General features: G+C 43.7%; 1 protein-coding gene across 1 annotated transcript in view; it reads right to left on the bottom strand.

Moving 5' to 3' along the window:
• The window catches only part of OXCT1 (3-oxoacid CoA-transferase 1), a 138,985-nt gene extending 120,323 nt beyond the window's left edge, over positions 1-18,662 (bottom strand). The window contains exons 1-3 of the mRNA XM_075932505.1: positions 18,260-18,662; positions 15,938-16,046; positions 9,757-9,847 (exon numbers count right to left, since the gene is read on the bottom strand). Coding sequence (XP_075788620.1) covers positions 9,757-9,847; positions 15,938-16,046; positions 18,260-18,367 — 308 coding nt within the window. The 5' untranslated portion in view covers positions 18,368-18,662. The remainder of the gene's footprint in view (positions 1-9,756; positions 9,848-15,937; positions 16,047-18,259) is intronic.
• Positions 18,663-22,535: the final 3,873 nt, after the last annotated feature.

The raw sequence follows: 22,535 nt of genomic DNA, 5'->3' as shown, positions 1-22,535 counted from the left end.
AGGGCCCGTGGGAAGTCTTGCTGACTCTGGGCTTCACGCGGGAGCTTCTGTTTTGAAATGTAAGAGCCCCCACTGGGGCTTTTGTACATTTCAAAGCGGAAGTGCCCATGTGGTGCCTGGGTCAGCTAGAAAGTCCCCAGCTGATCCCAGGCTCCATGTGGCGCTGCTTTGAAATGGTGCATGGAGACCATAGTCAGCTGGGGAGTCCCTAGGTGATCCTGGGCTCTGTGCAGCACTTCCACTTTTAAGTACTCCCTTCTTCTGCACACCTTGCTGTCTCTGTCAGACAGAGACAGTGGGGACCAGGGAGGGACAGGATGGGTATGTCTACACTACCACCCTAGTTCGAACTAGGGTGGTAATGTAGGCAACCAGAGTTGCAAATGAAGCCCGGGATTTGAATTTCCCAGGCTTCATTTGCATATTGCCGGGCGCCACTATTTTTAAATGTCCGCTAGTGCGGACTCCGTGCCCCACGGCTACACGCGGCACGAACTAGGTAGTTCGGATTAGGCTTCCTATTCCGAACTACCTAGTGGAACGAGGAGTAACGGTAGTTCGGAATAGGAAGCCTAATCCGAACTACCTAGTCCATGCCGCGTCTAGCCGCGGGGCACGGAGTCCGCACTAGCGGACATTTAAAAATGGCGGCGCCCAGCAATATGCAAATGAAGGCCGGGAAATTCAAATCCCGGGCTTCATTTGCAACTGCGGTTGCCTACATCACCACCCTAGTTCAAACTCGGGTATGTCTACGCTACCACCCTATGTGAGGAGAAAGTGACTAGTTGACTATCCGATACGCATTTGCTTACTGGATAGTTGACTCGTCCTTTACATCCCTATTTGTGACTGGATTTCTTGAAAGACAATCTTCTATGCAAAAACAGAGATGAGCAGAGAAGTGGGTTTTGCCCAAGAAAGCTCATGATACTATGTATTTGTTAGGTGTGGACTACTCGTTGCAAAAACCTGCCATGTCTTTTTTTCGCAGAAGAGCAAACGCGCTCTTTCGGGGAGCCCTGTATACTTCGTTTCACAAGGAATAAGGGCTCAGCCAAAAGATGAGGCTTTTCTGCCATTTGGCCCCATCTAGAAGAGACCAAATGGCAGAAAAGCCTCTTCCAAAAAAGAGGAAAAAGCTACGCAAAATGTCAGCACCTTGTCACTAAAGCCAGGCAAGCTAATTCCACTCCAAAATGTTGGAGGAACAACGGTAGTGGGAGGGCAGAGACACAGGCAATATGCCTACCCAAGCTGCTGCCCACAAAGTGGTTCTAAAACTATGGTGATGCCATGAAAACTGAAAAAGCAGCCAGGCCTCCTACTAAAGTCATGGAAGACTTTCCATTATTTTACTGGGAGATGACTCAGGATCTTAGATCCAATTTGTTAAAGGTATTTAGGCCTGGCTAGGTTTGGTTCTGCAATATCTAACTGATTTAGGAATCTAAATCTTATTTTCAAAAGGAATTAGGTGCTTAGGACTAAACTATTTTCACCAGCTACCTATGAATACTCACTACACTCAAGATGCTAGACCATCAAATCCACTACCCTATTCCTGAAGGTGACCAATATCAGGCATTCAGATTGGTAGCCAAGTTAATCTGTAACAGGAAAAACTTAAAACAACAACAAATAGTCTACTAGCACCTTAAAGACTAACACAACATGTTGATGGTATCATGAGCTTTCGTGGGGAAAACCCACTTCTTCAGATGACCGGAGTATAAGAAGTCCAGATCCCAGAATAAATAAAGGAAGTAGGGAGGTAAGAGAGAAGAGAGGGAAAAAAAAAAAAAAAAAAAGAGAGACAGTGCAAATACTTACAAGAGGCTATTAAGAGCTATTAACCAACCAAACAATGGAGTGCTAAGTCACTAAAAGTGGAAGATAGTGTGTGAGCCATCTGATATCCTGGTTCAGACCATTAGCATAAGAATTAAACTTGTGAATGAAGTTAAGTTTCAACCCTTCTCTGTGTATTTGGCTTGTGGAATTGGTCTGAAACAAAACAGCAACTTGGAGATCCATTAATGAGTGTCTAGGAAGATTAAAATGTTCTCCAATAGGCTTGGAGGTGTTGCCTTTTTGGATATTTGATTTGTGTCCATTAATTCTTTCCCATAAAGATTGCCCAGTTTGGTCAATATACATTGCAGTGGGGCATTGCTGGCATAGATCACATTAGTGATTAGTGGATGTGCAGTTAAGTGAGCCTTTGATTTAGTGGCTGATGTCATTGGGTCCAGTGATGAAATCACTGGTATAGATTTGTGGGCAGAGTTGGAACCGGGGCTGATTGCAGGGGTGGGTTCCTGGATGATTATGACGCAAGTGTGTTGCGTGGTTACTGGAAATAATTTGTTTGAGACCAGGAGGTTGTCTGTAAATGAGAATTGGCCTTTTTGCCAAGGCCTCAGAGTGAGGGGTCATTTTCCAGGAAAGGTTGTAGATTGTTGATAATGTGTTGGAGGGGTTTAAGTTGTGGACTGCAGGTAAGGACAAGTGGAATTCTGTTGTTTTCTCTTCTGGGCCTCTCAAAGTAGTTCATGTCTGGGTACTTTTTTGGCTCTGTCAATCGGTTTTTTTTTCCCACTTCACTGGGTGGGTATTTCAGTTTTAAGAATGCTATATTTAGAACAGGCAGATGGTGCTCTTGAAGTTTGAAAAGGGTAAGTTACCTACCCGCTAAAAAGAAACCCTTGTGTAAGTTCACACTCTTTCTTCTATTATTAAATGGACTTTTAAAAACAGCATAAAAAGTAAATCTTACACAATTTACATATATGCAAAATACTTCATGAAATGTATTTAACACACATTTTCTAGATTCAGAGGGTTAAAGCTACTTCGAATTATGCTAAATTCCACAGTCATACTTCATTGCCTTTGGGCTAGCAGGAAAGCCAGTCAGCCTTCTCCCATTTAACTCTCTGCTGTGAAATAGTATTCTACATTTCTACTGACAACAAATGAAGGGATTCATTCCCCTTGCTCATTTCACGTCCCTTCATATACCGTATTCTCCTACTGAGGAGGATATTTGCAGAATTTATACTAGTCGTGTTTGAATCTGGAATATATGCAACATCCTTCAAAAGCCTAATGAATCAAACGGGATCGTGATTGATGGCTAAGGTTAACTTCTATTGCATGGTGTTAAGGTGACAATGTACAGATACGATACTTTTGTTAAGCTTAAGCCAACTCCTGTTTCCACTCATCATCTGTAGTCAAAATCCTGAAGTCGGGTTGCTCAGTGCTATATCTGATTTCTTAACAGCTCCATACTTTAGTAACCTTATGACAATGTGATCTGCCAAAATCCTGAAATAACTCCTATGATAAAATTGGAAACATGAGTAGTGTAGTCTTCTTCTGGGGTTACTGTTTACAAAGTGTTAGCTATTCAGTAACTGTAATAAACAGTAATAAAAATATACACCAAACAACTTAACTGATGGTACTATATGATTATAGGATAATGGTATCCTAAGAGTAACGTTTGCCTAACGTGACTCACTGCAGTCCAAGCTTAGCTTGTAATTTCGTTTCCTGGAGGGGCAACGTAGTTAACGTCACATTTTCTAACACACCTATGAGTGTAAAATATATTAAAGTTTTCATTTCACTATGCTTCGTTATTTATAAGGTAAGGTCATTTGTAAGCACAGAAAATACAACTATAAACATAGACCCTGATCAAGGCTTGGAATCAAATTAGAATGCATCAGTGTCACATATGGCTTATCTACATTGGCGCAGCAACACTAATTAAAGTGCATAATAAATACTTTTCCATTACATTCAATAACCCTCTCTCTCTTGTAGCATTTTTTTTTCCTATCCCATTCAGTCCCAAGCCTGGTGTTAACAACAAGCAGGTCAAATGTTTATCACAATGTTACAGTTCTATGTACTACAGAAAGTTTGTTTACAAAATCCAAGGGGCTCCTTCAGAAAGCACACAAACAAAGTGTGCAGCAGGGGGTAACAGATTGGCAGCGTGCTGTCCGATTACCACTGATTTAAACTGCCTGCTTAAAGGCATGGCCAATTTTTTTTTTTAAAGAGATCATCTTGGGAATAGGAAGTGCAAGTAGTAACCTAGAATTCCCCAATATAATTTCATATAAATAGTACAATCAAACTTTGAGTCCAAAAAACACATCCTTGAAAATAAGATCATGTGTATTTAAGAGCACAAAAACAGTTTTGTAATGTTAGATATTAAGCCACATTACCCCTTGGTATAACTGATTATTTCAATGTAAATTACAACAGGCATCAAATTGGACCACTAAGACAGCATAGGGACAAGGAGACATTGATCCTGTAACTAAAAGTTACTCCCTTCCCCTTTTTCCACCATATGAATCGTGACATTTTAGTCAGTTTAGGCCCAAGTTTGCAGCCCTGATTTTGGGTGATTTCTTACTTCACAAGTTGAACCACTGAAATCAATTGTTGAAATGAATAGTACTCCTCAAACTGGAGTGAGGGTAGCTAAGTCTAAGGCTAAGGCTAAGGCTAAGTCATTCAGGGGACTACTTGCTAAAGTATATTACCTATTAAGAACTGCTAGATAACTACTAACTACAACTATTTACCAAGAAAAAGTTCAAAGAACGACTGAATTGGAATCATCTAGAGCAAGGAGAGCATTCCAGCAATAACACTGATGGTAAGAAGGAACTGTGGGAGAGGGGGGGCTGGCAGCACCCCTAACACAGTTGCATACACATACCAGAGGTTGCCAGAGCCAGTCCCATATGGATATCATCAAGTAAAAACTTCTAGCACCAGTGCATGTGTCAAGCATGCACACCTACAATGGAATAGACACGAGCAAGCACTCAAAAGAGGAAAGTAACATTAAGTACTGGATTTCAGTCTGACAAGGGCTATGGCCATTTATACACTGACCCTATTCTCTGTCCTCAAATCATGAATCACTTTTTCATTAAAAACAAAAGGCGACAACAGGTAAAGTTAATACAAGTCCAAAGGCATCCTTTCAAAGGGGAAGGAAATGGAGCAGGATGAGGAGGCAATGAACAGAAGCACAACAGGATTAAACAGGAGAGTGAAAAGGTGAAAGATATCTGCAGAAGTTCCAGCAAGAATCAAGAAACATTAAGTCAGAAGCAGGAAGCTTTCCTCAGGAGATAGGAGAGCAATGGACCTTGTGAAGTTAGCCTAAATTAAACAGCCCTTCCCTTCCTTTCCTATTTATTTTTGGTTCTGCACATCCAACACTCCAGTCATCTGAAGAAGTGGGCTGTGCCCACAAAAGCTCATGGTACCATCTACATGTTTTGTTAGTCTTTAAAGTGCTACCAGACTTTGTTGTTTATTAAGTTTATCCTGTACAGACTAACTCAGCTACCCCTCTGAAGCTCCTAAATATTTGTGAATTCTCATAGTCATTGCTAAAAAGCAACGATAGTGTTCTGAAATTATCTACAGGTTAACATAAATGTGAAGACAGATACCAACATGAATTTTGTTGGGGAAAATACTTTCAGTTTATAATGTCACTGCTTTCAACAATCTCACTCAAATTTGGCAATATAGAGGCTAAAAGTGTTTTAATGATGAGTGGATCAGCATTATCTTATCATTCAGTTACACTGTCAATAGACTAGCAGATTAAAAGACATTTGTTAATGTTTAAGCTGCACTTGTAAGGTTAGAGGAAAGATAGAGAGTAAAAGCCTGGTCTTTCACACTACCAAGTTGCATTCAGCTTTGTTACAGATTTTAAACCCAGGGAGGCATGCAACTTCATATTATATTTTCATCCAGATAGGGTTTTTTTAAATCAAGTAACTAGGATTTTGTTAAATGAGAACTTGCATGTTCTATATTAATATTCAGAAACTATAAATAACAGGAAGCCTTATTGGATGAGATCAGTCACTTTAAAACAATTTTAACTGTTATTTATTTTTAACATATTAATGTCTGTACTGGTGCAGAATATAGTTAAAACAACATTCCATTTTTCATTCACACTAACCACCTTTAGTAAACTAATGTGTGATCAACTCACATGCAAAAGGAAAGGATCCTTCAAGGAAGCTTTTTTACCTACAGCCATGTTCCCTCACTGCCCCCAACCAACAAGATGCAAGGTTCCAGATACGTCACCACCATTCTTCTGGAAGTTGTGGATAGAAAGCTTGGGGGATCCTTTCTGAGGAAATGATCCATAAGAACCACTAATATTAATCTACTTCCACAGGAACAATGTGATAATTTTTCCTTGCCTTGATCCAAGATTGAGTATAGAAGAAACAAAGTAAGCACAACTCTTCAGAAACGACAGCACACTGGCATTACTTTGTTTGCTTGACATTATCAGTGACACCATGCCAAAAGTGAGGGGATGGTGATGAAAAATGGGGAAATGAGATTTAGGAAACAGCCATCACTACAATAATGACCTGTAAACACAGTGCCTTAGGCTGGGATTACAGATTTCACAAGGAAATAGAGTTTAGGTTAAGTCAGAAAGCCATGGGAAAACTTCCAAGAAGTAGCATTTAGGCTTTAAGAAGCTATATTAACGTTTTCACATTCTTCTCTCTGAATCAGTAGCAAAACATTGTTCTTCAGAGTTCCTATGTTGCTGAAGGTGAATTTTGATTACTAACCATCCCATGATATCAGGGCCAAATGAAGAAAGGGCTTGGAGGGGGCACCAAAAAGATTTCTGGGCCACCAAAAGTACAGATATTTTTGTGAGGTCCCCTTGGCCCCAGGGCCCTGTGCTGAAGCCCCTGAGTGTTGTCCGGCCAGGAGTGGAGGAGAGGGAGAGAAGGCAATGGCTCCACAAGCCACTGTTACCGCTGCTTGTAGCATCAGCAGGGAACATCAGTGGGAGCTGCATCACTGTGAGTGCTGGGAAAAATCACTGTTCCTGTGCTACCCTCATTTGCAGGAATCCCAGCCTATGGGAGCAGATGGGGCTGGTGTCTGCATGTGAGCTCAGGACAGTACAGCCTATAGAGCCTCCTGCTCCCACCACTAGAACAGGAGAGCTGCCCTAGTAAGCACCCTGTATCCCAACCTCTGCCCTGAGCTCCCTCTCTTGCTCTTACTCCCTCCTGGACCCCTCATCCCAAACCTGAGCTCCAGCTCTGAACCCACTCCAGCACCTTAACCTCTACCCAGACCCCACAATCCCACCCCAACCTCCTGTCCTGAGCACACTCCAACCCCCTTGGCTTCAGCCTGAAGCCTCCTCCTACACCCCAAATACCTCATCCCCAGCCCATCCTAGAGCCTTCACTCCCCACCCCCATTTCAACCTGCAGTCCCCTACTGCACTCTGAACCCTTCATTTTAGGCTCTGAGGTGGAGCCAAAAGGGCCCCACAAAAATCAATTTGCCTTGGGCCCCCAGAAGAGTTATAAGCTGACCCTGCATGAACCACTGCAGAGGAGATTAAGTGTTAGCCCTAGTGGGCTGACCAAACTCAAATAATAAGTAAACGCATTCTGCCCATCTGCATCATCCCTGCAGTTTCATTTTCTATCCTAACAGTGTTGCTGTACACTGTTAAAAAGCTCTTATAGTCCTCCTCAGAAGCAGATGCATTTCACTGAGTTAAATTATTTCTATATACAAAGATGAAGTGGCTTCGAAACTATCATCACAAAAGAGATGTAAAAATATATAAGATAAATTGTGAAGGCTGAGAAATATGAATATTCTCCCCTCCCACTAAGATGTTTTTAACTGTTATGCATTTTTAGAAGACAAACAATCACAAAGGGTATGTCAATATAGCCATAAGAGACCTACAGCATGACCATGGCTGGCCTGTGTCAGCTGGTTCAGGTTTGTAGGGCTCAGGTGTGGAACTACACAACTATAAAGATAACATCTGGGTGTGGGCTGGAACCCAGCTCTGCCACACTGTGAGAGGGATGGTCTCATTACCCAGACTTCAGCCCCAGCCCAAAATGTTAACACTGAAATTATTAAAGCCACAGCCTAAGACATAGTCAGTTGACCTGGTGACTGCACATGGTGCTGCAGGTTTTTATTGCAGTGTAATCATATTCCAAGATTCACCTAGGATCAACCATTTTACAGTCTTTCATTGCAACAAAGTTATTACATGAATTCCAAATACAGTGCTCATAAATTCCCTAGCTACAACTTTTTAAAGAGGTAGTAGAGTTGAAACCATGGCTTTTAAAAACACTTTAGTTGAAATATGTATAATCAGGTTCCCACCTCCCAAAGCTTTATGAAAGCTGGTTTACAGATTTGCATAAAGCATCTTCAATTTATGCATAACAGATAATGTAACATGTTAATTTTACAGTTAGTCTGCTGAATCTGCATATTAAATTTAGTGCATGTATAATTCTTGTATATGAAGTTAGAAATATGAAGTATTTATCTATTTGTATTTCTAAATGTGCCAATGAGGGCCAACTGGTGGTCTGGCACTTAATGATCAATACTCAAATTAATGACTTGTGAATGGCCATTTTTGTCCAATAAACCCATACTGTGGCTGGCCCTAGAAAGACATGTGACCATGCCACCTGATATTGGAATCCATCTTGAACCTAGTATTTTTTCATAGGGATGAAGAGTGCTGAACAAAGAGTTCCTGCCTTGGGGAAATCTATTTAAATAAGAAGAAGCCATCAGCCTTTTGTCTTCAGCTATATTTTGAATCTGCCCCACTCACCTTAAGAGGTTACTTGACAACAAAGAATTTTGAAAAGCTGTTTACTTCACTGGAGGTTTACAACTCAAAAATGCTGAAGCTTTTTACTCAAGATAAGAATAGCTGTTTAGGGTAAGAATTTGCATGTAACAAGTTTCTTAGTGGATTAGAACTAGCTAAGCAGTTTTTATTCGTTTTAATTTAGTAACTTACTTTGTGAGTAAAAACCATTGGATCCACGTAAATCCTACTTTATATAAATAATAAATACACTTTTACTTATTAACAAGTCCAGTGTAAATAATTGTTACCTAGGGGCAAGGAAGCAGCCACTGTGAATCTCTCTCTTTCATTGATAAATAGAACTGATCTGACTTTGAGCTTTCACTATTTAAAATTTCTAAACAGGGCGAGATGGATTTGTTTGGCATTTTGGCCCCTTTGAGAGTTGGTTTCCTAGGTGAGTTCTTAGGGCTGAGCCTTCCCAGAGCAGAACTGGATCAGTGACTGTGTTGCTCTGTGTGGAGGGTGGGAAGGGGAGGGAGGAGGAGTGGTAACCCCAACTCTGTATCTTGTCTGGGGGAAGCCAGAGGATCTGGCCCAGCAGGACAGTGGTGGGGAGTCCCAGAGAGCAAGAAAGCAAGTGTCAGTGGCATGAATAGCACACCAGGTGTACAACCCAAGGTGACTTTCTGTCATTCACCCCATCACAGTAGCATTCAACAGAATAAATAACTCACCATGTGCCACAGCAGTGAAAACATCTTTATATGACAAAGCTTAGAAGTCTACTGTACTTCTATAGTCATTCCAAAATAACTGTACCAAAAATAGCTTAATGATCAGCTATGGGAATTTGTCCAAATGAAAACAAGATCTTGGCAGTCAAAGCACGTGCACCTCGCGTAATCCTTTTGGATAATTTTGGCCAATGAATGTCAAGTCACCAGAATAGCTAGAAGACTTATCACAGCTCTATTAAAGTATAATTCATGTAATCGGGTTTATTAACTCTTTAGATGTACACAATATCCCAATGCTTTATGAACACCTACCCTGCATTGTTACTGACTGCAGTTAGCCCTTTTACTCCAGTCTTCAGTAAGCCTCCTATGAGGTTCTCTGGAATGCCACACAATCCAAAACCTATACAAAACAAAACAAATGAAGAATGTAACAAGCATTCTAGAGAATGACTTCTTCATAAAAATAAATCTGTGCAGCAGATGGTACAAAAACATTCATTCTGCACAGTAAGAGAATAATCTGGTTCTAGAGGAATAAGCAATTCAATACTTGGAGAAAATATTTCTCAGAACAGAGAATACTACAACCTGTCTCCAACTTACGAACCGGTTACGGACCAAGCAATTGGTCATAACTTGGTTTGTTCGTAAGTCGGATCCCATTGAGATACACGCGACCACGCTGTTCATAAGCGCGGATCACATTCGTAACTCGGGGTCTGCCATTTACAACATTTTTGGTCGGAACTGCGAACGGTCGTAAGTCGACCGTTTTCAACTCGGGGACTGGCTGTATTTTAATAAATTCTATTTCCATTACTATTAATGTTGGTTTGGAAGGGTACAAATCTCCTTTCCTTTCAGTCCCTCCAGAAGTCATCTTCCCTTCTTGTTACATTGCCAATATTTATTTCCATGCTAGATCTCTGCTGTAGCATTCCTTCTTCTGCAATATTACAGTTCAAGCTCCTCCATTTCAGTTTTTGACAACCCATAAGTTTGCCTCCACTTGCATCTCTAAACTTAATTTCCTCTGATTGATATACTCTCCCTTCTTCAGTCCAGTTCAGCATCAGACCAGAAGACTCACTTTAATTCTGCTGCCAATCTATATATGTAGAGTAAGTGTGATTAGGTCTCTCCTTCAGTATTCCCATCTTTGTGTTTACCTTTTATTCATCTCTGAGGCAGCCCCTCTTTTGGTCTTAAAAACCCATTAGCAACTTATAAAAATACAACTACTCCATAAAACATCCCAACTAAGATGATCATGTGCCTTTCTCTATTTGCTAGATAGCAATGGTCATTACTGTTTGGACCCTTTCATGTTTGTATTGGACCCAGGTGTTTTGGTTGTAAACTATGGAAAACAAAAATTATGTTATTTATTTGGAACAATACTTGTAATATTCTCTCATGTAAATAAAAAATAAACTCTGCACTAAGCATATATTGCCTTTCAGGCTTACTGTTGTGACTTTGTGGTAACCATCAAGAGAACCCATATGATACATTTTTAAAATGTGATTACATGATTCTTCACACAAAAAAATCCAGCTGTTTAAATAGTGAGTGAGAGAGAGGATACTTTTATCATGTCAGTACAAAGTGTTACCAGTTAGCCAATACAAGGAAACTGTAGCACAAATATAACCTAGATCAGTTATAAGAAGTAACATTTTAAACCTTTGCAGCAATTTTCCCATTAGGGAATCTCAGAGGTTGGGCCTGTGTGCATGTTAATAATAAAAAAAAAATCTTAAGTGACTAGTCTACAGTACAAAGTTAGGTTGATGTAAGATGCCTGGTGTCAGTCTACTTGTGCAATGTCTTCCACCACCTGCCCCACCGTGCCCGACTACTCTGCTCACAATTTTAAGTCCACTGCCTAGGGGTCAAGAGACCATAAGATCTCCATCCTCTTTAAAGTCTGCAAATTTTTGAAATGTCTTTTCCTGTCTTGCTCAGTGAGCAATTCTCCATTGGTGAGCTCAACCATTCAGTTAATTATGTGGTCTACACACAATAGGGATGTTAGCTATCAGTTAATTGAATAGTTGACTAACTGCTAAGAATTCACGTGGTTAGTCAACTATTCTGTAGTCCCCAGGGGCAGGTCCAGCAGCCAGTGCAATCCAGCCTCCTCTATCAGAGGCAACATCATAGGGTGTTATGTGGGGTATCATGGCAGAAGCCAGTTTAAAACCCAGCTCCCCTCATGGACTGGCTAACTGCCGCCCCACGCTGCTTCCACTGGTACAGAGGTGGCAGCAGTCTCTGTCTGTGGGGCGGTCTGAGCTCTCCACAGACAGAGGCTGCTCCGGGGATGGACAGAGGCTGCTGGGAGATGGGGAGGGGGGAGAAAGGGGCAGGAGAGGCTGCCTCAAAGCAGCCTCTGTCTGCGGTGGCCTGTCAGCAGAGGTGCTGGCTGCATACAGAGGCTGCTCTGGCAGCTGCCCCTGTCCATGGGGGATCTCAGTCCCACATGGACAGAGGCTGTTGCTGGAGCAGCCTCTGCCCATGTCAGGCCCAGGCTTGCTGCAGACATAGGCTGCTCAGCGGGATGCAGAGCAGCCTCTACCTTTGGTGAGCCTGGGCCTGCCACAGGGAAAGACTGCTTTATAGCAGCCTCCCCTGCCCACCCCCCACACTGGTGCCTCTGATAGAGGCAGCAATGGGGGGGTGAAGACATGGGCAGGCGGCTCTACAGAGGTGGTGCTGGGCGGGGAACTGGCTTTTAAGTTCTACTTCCCGGCCCCTCCTCCCTCCCCTGTCTCTGATAGAGAGGCAGCAAGGGGTGAATGCAAGTAGTCAACAAGATTAACTAATAAGCCTAAGCTTATCAGTTAATCAACTTCAGATTCACATCCCTGACACACACCAGATGCACGCCTGCTTGGATTTCCTGGGCCTGTGGGAAGAGGCCATACAAGGCCAGCTATTGACCAGCCATAGAAACACGGACATCCACAAGCAGATGACACAGGGAATGAGGAAGTAGTGGTACAATAGGATCAGCAGCAGTGCTTCGTGAAAGCCAAAGAACTGTATCAGAAAGTCAACCTGGAGCTGATCTGCAAACATGCATCTTTTGCATAAAGGTGCATTCCATAAGGGCAGAGACCTTACCACCAGCCCACCCCATTCTGTGGATATTGCCAAGGACCCCAAGCCACAGGCCTCTGGCTTGAAGAGTGAGGAGGAGGAGTATGGGGGACACATAGGGTAGCTGCACTTGCCGGTTGCAAGCCAGGACCCGTTTGAGACTTTACCACAGTTCAGTTAGCCCTGGCACTCAAGCACAGGTGAGCCTGTTGCAGGGGAAGGTGCCTCATGCAAGCATGTAACTGTATTTCCCATTACAATGATGTACTGGTGGCGCCTCCAATTTAACAGGACACTGGTACCAACTTTTCATTAATGTACTCTGACTAAAAGAGGTAGCAGTAAAATAAGAAGCAGTAGCATTGTTATCTGCTTTCCATTCCCCTGAACAGCTGGGTGTGGGAAGAGGCATGTAGAGCTTTCAGTGAAACCTTCACAGAAGTGCTCTGCAATACTCTCCTGATGACTTCTACAGATAGCAGCCTTATTCCTTCCTCTGTGGTAGGACACATTCCCACACCAGCCAGCAATAAATTTTGGCAGGCACCTTTGCAGTACATATGCTAGCAGCATACACCCCTGAGCAGCTTTAGGACACTACCAACAGCTATGTTTTCTGTGCCTTTAGTACCTGAAAGAGTGAGATACAAGCTACAATCACTACCACCTCTGAAAATGGTGCTAGTATTCACTGCCATAGCCCTAATCATAGCCCTAATCATAGTTCCCTCATTTCCCTCACCCTGAAAGGCCATACTCTCCATAGCAAGTGGCACTGTGCACAAGTACTCCAAAGCATATGTTTCAATAAACACGCACCATTTTAAACTTTAAGAGAGCAAGGGAAGGGAATTCTTAATCTTTATGTCTGCTTTCCATTATGACTATGTGACAAAGGGAGCTCTGCGTGTTTTAATCCGTGGCTTCTGTCTTTGCAGAGTTGTGGGGATCCCCCCCCTCCACATACACCCCTCCAAATGCCTGAGCCAGATAAGGGTGAGAAATAAGACAATTCAGGATTACATGTTCAATGAGATCCTGCAAGCCAGTGCTATGTCAGACCATGAACAAAAGACATGGAGGATGCAGACAGCCTGGACAAGAAAAGAATGGAAAGAAGAAAGGCCTAGGAGTGCCAGCAGGAAAAGGAGAGGGAGATGCAGCAGGACATAGTGGGGCTATTCTGGCAGCAAATGCAGCTTCTGCAGACTCTTGTGAGCCTATAGATTGAGTAATCGCAGACTTGCTTCCCTTTGCAGTCCATAGACAACTCCATTACAGTATCTCCCTATGCTACCCTCTCAACATTTCAAATGGCATATGGGGCTGCATCTATCTTTACCACTTCACCCTCAGGACACCATGAGCAACCACAGCTTCATATATACTGACCTGTGAAAGCCACAGTTGCTGCATGTGTAGGTAAAATAGACATTAATGTTCTTTCCCTTGTTAAGTTCTGGTCCATTCATTTATTGAGTTTTTAAATGTATTTGATTTTAAACTGCAGAAATTATTTTTGCACTGATTTTGTTACTGAATAAAGTTCTATTATTTGGGAACTAACTCATCTTTATTAGACCACAGTATAAAACTAGCAGTTCTGAAAGCACTTACATCCTTGTTATTGTGCAGTGTGATAAACTCAGAGGATTAGTTTGAACTTGAACAATTTATTCACTGTCTTTTTCCTCCCTTCTCCCCCCTTTCCTTATTTATTCTTGGATCTGGACTTTTAATACTCCTGTCATCTGAAGAAGTGGGTTTTGCCCAGGACTGTTCATCATACCATCTATATGTTTTAAGGTGCTACAAGACTATTCAGCATTTAAGTTTTTTTAGTTACAGACTAACTTGGCTACCCCTCTGGAGTCATAGGATCAGTGACTGTAATAATCAAATGTACAGAAAGTACCACATATTATACTTCCAGTGCGCTTTCTTATATCAGAGATGTGCCTAGCACCTACAATTTCTAACAGGCCCCAAAAAACTACTGGGATGCTCCATCCCCCCATTAGGATCCATTCTTGTGAGTAAATACCAGCATCCCTTTTATCTACCAGAAGCACATTCAACAGTCATTCTGCATCTGCTGAGCCTGTGATTGAATCTTTCCTTGTTGCAGTCAAGGTGGCCAGCGTACAGTTTAATAAGACTAGATTTTCCAGGATCACTACTGGCATTTCAACATCATCTATGGCATAATAAGTCCTTTTTTGCAGCTTTCTGAACAGTACTGTGGTCTTGAAGATGTAAACATCATGCATCTACCCTGACCAGTCAATACTGGGGTCAGTGAGGCACCCTGGTGATCCACCTGCATAACCAAAGAAAACCAGAGTCCTTTCTGTTGATATACTCAGTGGTAACGTGATCCTGTGCCAATGAGAATATGCATGGTGTCTATTGCACCATCACAGTCCTAGAATCCCATTGCTGCAAATCCATTTCACTATGTCCTCCTGCATGCTGTCGAAAATCAGAGCCCTGCATAGCAGGAGACAGTGAACAGTCCTGCATGCTTGCACAAAACAGCCCCTCTTCAAGTGTATTTTCCAGTTCCAAAATGATCCTTCTCCAACCAATAGCAACCTGGCATAACCAAGTATCTACAGTGAAATCACCACTCACTTCTCCACAGTCAGTGTAGCTCTCATTTTGGTATCCCTGTGCTTGAGTGAGCTCAGCACACCTATCCAGGAATATGGCCTTGCATGCCCATAAGTTCTGCAGCCACTGCACCCCTCACTTCCTCCCACACCAAACTCCCTCCCAGTTCAATCCTCTGTCCCAATCTGGTGAGAATGTGTGAGCATAGGAGAGAACAAGCAACAGAGGAAAGGCAAGCAAGAGCAGGGTCTTGGAGCAGAGGCATGGCCTCAGGGATAGGGCACTAGGCTAGGGAGAACAGGGTTGTGGGTTCAAGCCTTGGACAGGATGGCCAAAAGCTGGGTGGCCCAGGAGCAGGAAGTAAAAGGGGTAGCCTGATGGTAAGGTGGTGGGGCCTCAAGGAAGGGGTAAGACAGGGCAGGTTTGCATGGTTATGTAGGTGGCATCCTTACCGGGGCAGGCATGAAGAAGGCCCTGGTTGTACCAGAAGAGCTTGCTAGGCACCAACCCACACAAGTGCAGCATCAGGCAGATGATGGGAGTGGCTTGTATGTGTATGGGGGCTCATTGACTGTTCTGCCCTAGGGCCTGGAATTGCTGCCAGTGGGCCTGTCTTCCTCATTGAAAAAGCCCTTGTAATCACAAATTACAAGAAATATTTTCCTCAATACATGATATTTAAAAGGTGCTCTAACATTTTTTAATCAATTTGAGACTGTCCTACTCAGAAAATAAGATTGTCCCCATGAAGGACAGTAAAATTAATATTTACCACCAACAAGAACAGTTGCCCCATCAGGTATGTCTTTTACTGCTTCCACAGCATCAGTATAAAATTTGGTGTTGCGATGACTGCTGGTAGAGAAACAGCAGCCACAAATCTGAAACAACATACAAAGAAATAAGCATGAACAAAATGTTTTGCATTGCAGCCTTACCATGAACTGTGTAGAAGGGAGACTACGTTTACTAGAAAACTGCAGATAGTTGTTGAAGCACAAATCTTCAGTTTTTGAAGTAGGGATGTTAAGTATCGGTTAATTGGATAGTCAAGTAATCTCATGAATTTTTATCAGTTAGTCAACTATTCTATAGTCTGCAGGGGTGGAGCCAGCAGCCACTGTATCAGAGGCAGCAATGCAGGGTGCCAGGCAGGAGCTGATCCAGGAGGGTAACCAGTTTAAAAACTAGCTCTCCTTGTGAACCAGCTGCCAGTCACCCAATACTGCTGCCTCTGATAAAGAGGCAGCAGAATAGGGTTGCAGCAGCCCCTGTCTAAGGCAGGTCTGAGCTCCTGGAATTGGCATGAGCCAGAACTGAGCTGGGCTGCCTGCCCACCTGCCTCTTAATACACTTTAAATGCAGAGCCACAATAGGGGTAGGTTCTGAACCCGGCATGAGCCAGAACGGAGCCAGGCAGCCTGCTAAAAAAAAAATTTACTGGGGGGAAGGAAATGCATGTAGTCTATAGCATTAACCTATAAACTTTTGCTTATTGGTTAATCGACTACTCTATTACATCCCTAGTTTGAAGGGGAAAATGGATTGAGTTCCAACACCTTTTTGTGAACCAGTACCCATTCTGGACCTCCAAAAGGTCAACTTTGGCTGCTCTGCTTCTCCCAGACTTCATGACATGTACAGTATTATGCTATTATGTTTATATGCAATGTTGATTCCACTTAGGAAGCCTAGTAAGATGATCTTGTCTACAGGTGTCAGTGTATTTTATATGTCCATAGTTAAATAATACTTGTTTTGCCCTCAATGCCAGACTGTAAATGCAACTCATTTAACCTGATTTTAACATGCTAAAGCTAAAATCATAGGGCTACCTTAAAGTATAGTACAACTGGGATGTGCTTCTCATTTTATCCACACGCCTATACAAAAGGAAGCATATAAATACATGGATATAAATCCTTATCTTAGGTAGCTTTGTCAAGGTGAAATGAGCTATGGTTTTCAGTTAAGTGCCATATGTGATTTCTTAATCATCTTTTGTTGTTTGTATTGTACAGAACCATGTGGGGTAAGATAATAATTATTCCCACCCATATGTGAAAATGTTGAAGCTATACAATAAATAGCATGTTTTAAATGTATGAATAAATCTTAAAAAGGTATTAATATTGCAAATGTTGAAACAAAAAGATTTCAAATTATGAACTAAAGCCCCCCATCCTACAAAGTCACTCCATGCAAAGTTCCAAATCAAAGGGTTAAGGGGACTGGTACTTCATAATTTCAAATCTCCCCACCCCCAACATTTTCAATACTGAATTCCATCTTTTTACTTTTCTAACTAACCCCAAAACCAAACCCCATCTTACATGTCCTATTGAGTCAGGCCCACCACTTATTAAAACTGAGCAATTAACCAAAGGCCATGGTGAAAGTACTTCACCTTCTCTTTACTGCTTTCAGCAAGCAATACAAAGAGACCAGTGTCTGCATCTACATTGCTCAGTAAAAGTGTCTGGCAGCAGAAGAGGCCATTCTGGGGCTCAAGAAATAGTCAAAGATTTGTTGTTCGCTGTTGTATTTAACAGCCACAGCTTGTCTTGCCCAGAGACAATAGCACACGTCCTGAACAACTAGCTCATGATATGCAAATCGTAGCAGCGCGAATCCACCGCTTTTGTTCTTTTCTGATCTAATATAGGGCTCTCTCTGGGGGGAGGATTCCGCAGTTCCCAAGCAGATCAGACGTACTTTGCATTGTGCACGTTGCACACCAAACAGATCTGAAGCAGTAACGGGAAGGCCTGATTTCTGGCTAAGAAAAGCCAAGCGGGCAGTACCGTGAAGTCGCCTGTTTCCCTCCCCAAGGTCAACCCCACAGGCCGCGGGCTGAAAGACTGTCCAGATGCCGCGCCTCCCGCCAGGCAGAGCTGCAACGTGCCACTGTGTAGCGGTAGGTGGCACCCAGGGTGCTACAGTGTCTCCGGGGGCGGCGAGCGGGGAACCAGGCCAGCGATGCAGGCAACTCTCAAGGGCGCCGCCGCGCAATGCCAACCGAACGCACAGCGGCCAGCGCAGCCGGGACGCGCTCGGAGCCGACGGGGCTCTGGCTGCGCCTCCTTCCCCTTACCTTGGCTTGGGCAGCCAGCCGCGCCTGGGCGCTCCCCCGGCGGGCCCCCCGAGCGGCGGGCTGAGAGATGCCGAGGCTCAGGCTGCACAGGAGCTTGTAAGCCGCCATCTTCGGGCTCTACAGCGCGGGACTGGAGGGTCCGGGAGCCGAGCAGGGGAGCGCTGTGGCGGAGGACAGGGCGGAGAGGCGAAGCCGCGGCGTTGCAATCACATGGGATTGGGGTGTGGCAGGGGCTCGGCTCGGCTTGGCTCCGGCTGCTCTTGACGTCTTGCTTTTAACCCTGGCGCAGGCGGCCGGGAGGCGGCAGAAGCGAGAGGGGGCTCGCGGGCGGTGTGTGCTGCTGGGTAGGGCAGGGGGCACCCGGACACTCAGACCCAGCGCGGAACAGGAGCCCGAGCCCGCTGCCGGGCCCTGACTGGGGAGGGGGATGGCACCACAGGTCAGTGGGGGAGCAGTGCATGCACAGAGCTCAGGTGGGGGGGAGCAGTGCAGGCAGAGCTCAGGTCAGTGGGAGGGGGCAGTGCAGGCAGAGAGCTCAGGTGGGGGGGAGAGCAGTGCAGGCAGAGAGCTCAGGTGGGGGGGTGGGAGAGCAGTGCAGGCAGAGAGCTCAGGTGCGGGGGGGCGGGAGAGCAGTGCAGGCAGAGAGCTCAGGTGGGGGGGGGGGAAGCAGTGAAGTGTAGGCAGAGAGCTCCCAAGGCGACCTCATTGTGCCAAGTGAAGCCCAAAGCACATAGAATTGGGCCCAGCTCCCCTGACCCGCCTAGGAAAGCTTCCTTTATACCCTGACAGGCTTTAGCCCCACACATAAAGGTTTAGCCCAGAGGTGGGCCTGGTCCAGCTGGCTTCCCTTCCTGGCCCTACAGGGTACTCTACCCTATTTTGAAATAACTAGCGCTATTCTGAAATGAAATAACTTAGTTTGCACCTACACAGCAGGTACTTATTTCAAAATAGTGTCAAAATACTGTCAAGCTGGAGGACTTCTTACTCTGACTCATGTAACTCATTGTTAAGAGAAGGAATAAGGGAAGTCAGAGGAAGAGTGTTCTATTTAAAAAAATGCTGTGTAGACACTCCCTATTTCGAAATAAGCTATTTTGAAATAAGATATGCAATTGACATAGCTCGATTTACATAGTTTGCTTTTAGTTAAGCTCTGTCATGTAAACACACTCACAGTGCCCAGGCTGTTGTGTTGGAAACCATCCAGCCATCAGTGACTCTGAGTAGCATCCATGCACACACCTCCACCTCTGCCAAAATTTTAATTGCTAAAAAAGGGTGTCCCTTGCCTGCTTTTGTGCATGACACCTCCATGTACCCCTTGCTCCCACAAGGAAGATGCATTGAGTGATATGACAGGACTCCCAAAGGGTAGAAAAGCTCTAAGGAGAATTACCCAGTTCTGCAAACAGTTCTCTAGTAACTCTGTATGACAAGAGGTGCCACTAAATTCAGTGGAATTACTCATGTGTATAAGTGATAGCCAAAGCTGGCCTTAAGGGACCTACTGATATTATTTTGGAGTAAGCTGAAGCATTCTAGCAATGTACAAGTGTCCCAGGATGTTGAGGTATTAAAAAGAATGGCAATCCTCCTTTTTAAATCATCCAGTTTTTTCTTCAAATTAAGAAGTGAAAGAATTATAAAATGTCTGCCATAATTAGAAAAATCATAAGTGTGAGTGTCTGAGAAATAAATAGGACAGGATCTGATTTTTCACTATTGTGCACCTTATGCTGCCATTTGTACCTGCTCAAACTGGATGTAAAATGGTGCCACTCTTTTCCTAATGGAATAGCGATAGCCAGGAATTCTCTAAACATAATCTGTGATGAGACACATGAAATAGGATGATGGGGATGCCACTTCATAGACTCATAGACTTTAAGGTCAGAAGGGACCATTATGATCATCTAGTCTGACCCCCTGCACAGTGCAGGCCACAAAATCTCATCCACCCCTCCTAGAATAATCCTCTCACCTATATCTCAGATATTGAAGCCTTCAAATACTTTGAAGACCCCAAGATGCAGAGAATCCTCCAGCTGTGATCTGTACCCCATGCTACAGAGGAAGGCGAAAAACCTCCAGGGCCTCTGCCAATCTACCCTGGAGGAAAATTCCTTCCCGACCCCAAATATGGCGATCAGCTAAACCCTGAGCATGTGGACAAGACTCATCAGCCAGACACCCAGAAAGTTCTCTATAGTAACTCCTATCATCCCTCCATTGACCTATTTCCCACTGATAATAAATGGTCAATTAGCTACCAAGATCATGTTATCTCATCAAACCATCCCCTTCATAAACCCATCTAGTTTAATCTTGAAACCAGATAGATCTTTTGCCCCCACTACTTCCCTTGGAAGGCAGTTCCAGAACCTCACTCCTCTAATGGTTAGAAACCTTCGTCTAATCTCAAGTCTAAACTTCCTACTAGCCAGCTTATATCCATTTGTTCTTGTGTCCACATTGGTATTAAACTTAAATAATTCCTCTCCCTCCCTGGTATTTAAGCCCTGTTATTTTATTATTACTAGCACTTGTTCTCCAGTCTATATCTGGAAAGTTGAAATCTCCCATGATTACGCAGTTTCATGAATATTTACTTCGTTAAAAACATTAAAGAGGTCTCTATCCGTGTCCAAATTGGATCCTGGTGGTCTATAACATACCCCAAGCACTATCCCAGGGGAGGATCTGATAGTTTTCTTCCCCAATGTGATTTTTGCCCAAACGGACTCTGTCTTCTCCATTCCATCACTTTTCATTTCGTTACAGTCTACCTCATCTTTGATATACAATGCGACTCCACCACCTTTACCCTTATTTCTGTCTTTCCTAAACAGCACATACCCTTCAATACCTGTACTCCAGTCATGCCTAGTATTCCACCATGTTTCTGTTATTCCTATAATATCTGGTTTCACTTCCTGGACCAATAACTCTAGTTCCTCCTTTTTCTTACCTAGGCTCCTCGCATTGGTGTACAAACGTCTTAATTTTTGCTGTTTGGCCTCATTCACATTCTTTACCCAATTTGGCACGGACGTTAGACCTCCAATATGACCTATTAGACTAGTATCCACCCCACCCTTCCTCATGTTCATTCTCCTACCCCCAGCTATATCCTTTCTTACTTCGTTTTCCTCCCTCTCAGTGTTAAAATCTGGTGTAGAGATTACCTGGGCATCTCCCAACCGTCTCCCCCAAATTCCTAGTTTAAAGCTCTCTTAATAAGTTGAGCCAGCCTCCACCCTAGAAGTCTATTTCCCTCCCTACTTAGGTGAAGTCCATCTCTAGAGAACAGTCCTCTGTCCATAAATGCCTCCCAGTGACCATACATCCCAAAGCCCTCCTTATAGCACCACTGCCTAAGCCATCTATCGATCATCATAATCCTGTCACATCTTAGTTGCCCTTCTCTAGGAACAGGCAGAATCCCACTAAAGATCACCTGAGCCTCAATTTCCTTGAGCATCCTCCGCAGCCTAGCATAGTCTCCCTTAATTCGTTCCAGCGAGAATCTAGCCGTATCATTTGTTCCTACATGAAGGATGATCAATGGATTCCTTCCTGCTCCCTTAATAATTCTCTTCAACCTCAGTTCCACATCTCTTATCTTAGCACCTGGCAGACAGCACACCCTTCTATTCTCTGGATCAGCTCTGGTTACAGGCCTATCTATTCTTCTCAATAAGGAGTCCCCAATCACATAGACCTGCCTTTTCCTAGTGACAGTGAAATTCTCTGGTCTATCTCTAGCTTCCTCTGGCTGCAAGTCCTTGCCATTCCTATTTTCCTTTGTAATCCTAATGCTCATTATTGGTGTTGTCTCCATTAAGTCTTCCCCTTTATCTATGGGACTAGCCACTCTTCTCTTCTTCCTTACCCTTCCATCTTCATTATCTACCTGCTGTACCCCTTCTACATTTTCCACATATCTGTTCTTGAGCTCTATTTTTCCTTCACTGACCCATCTTTTCCTCTGCCTGGTCCTCTGAGTCACATGCTTCCACTGTCCATTTTCTTCGCCCAGCAGTCCCCCCTCTGAGGCCCTTGATCCTGCTTCCATCTGCATATCTAAGCTTTCCCCTTCAGCCACATCATGCCTTTGCCCCATCATCTGCTCAAACCCCCTTCTAAACTCGACCAGAGTTTCCACCTGCATCTCCAGTCCTCGGATCTTTTCTTCCATCAGCTCTATCAGGCGGCACTTCATGCAAACAAAACTCCTTTCAGGTACCCTCTCCAGAATCATGTACATACTGCA

This window comes from Pelodiscus sinensis, chromosome 6 (genome assembly GCF_049634645.1).
Source record: "Pelodiscus sinensis isolate JC-2024 chromosome 6, ASM4963464v1, whole genome shotgun sequence".
Classification (NCBI taxonomy): domain Eukaryota; kingdom Metazoa; phylum Chordata; order Testudines; family Trionychidae; genus Pelodiscus; species Pelodiscus sinensis.
The sequence above is the reverse complement of the archived record's forward strand: the minus strand, read 5'-3'. Positions and strand labels throughout refer to the sequence as shown.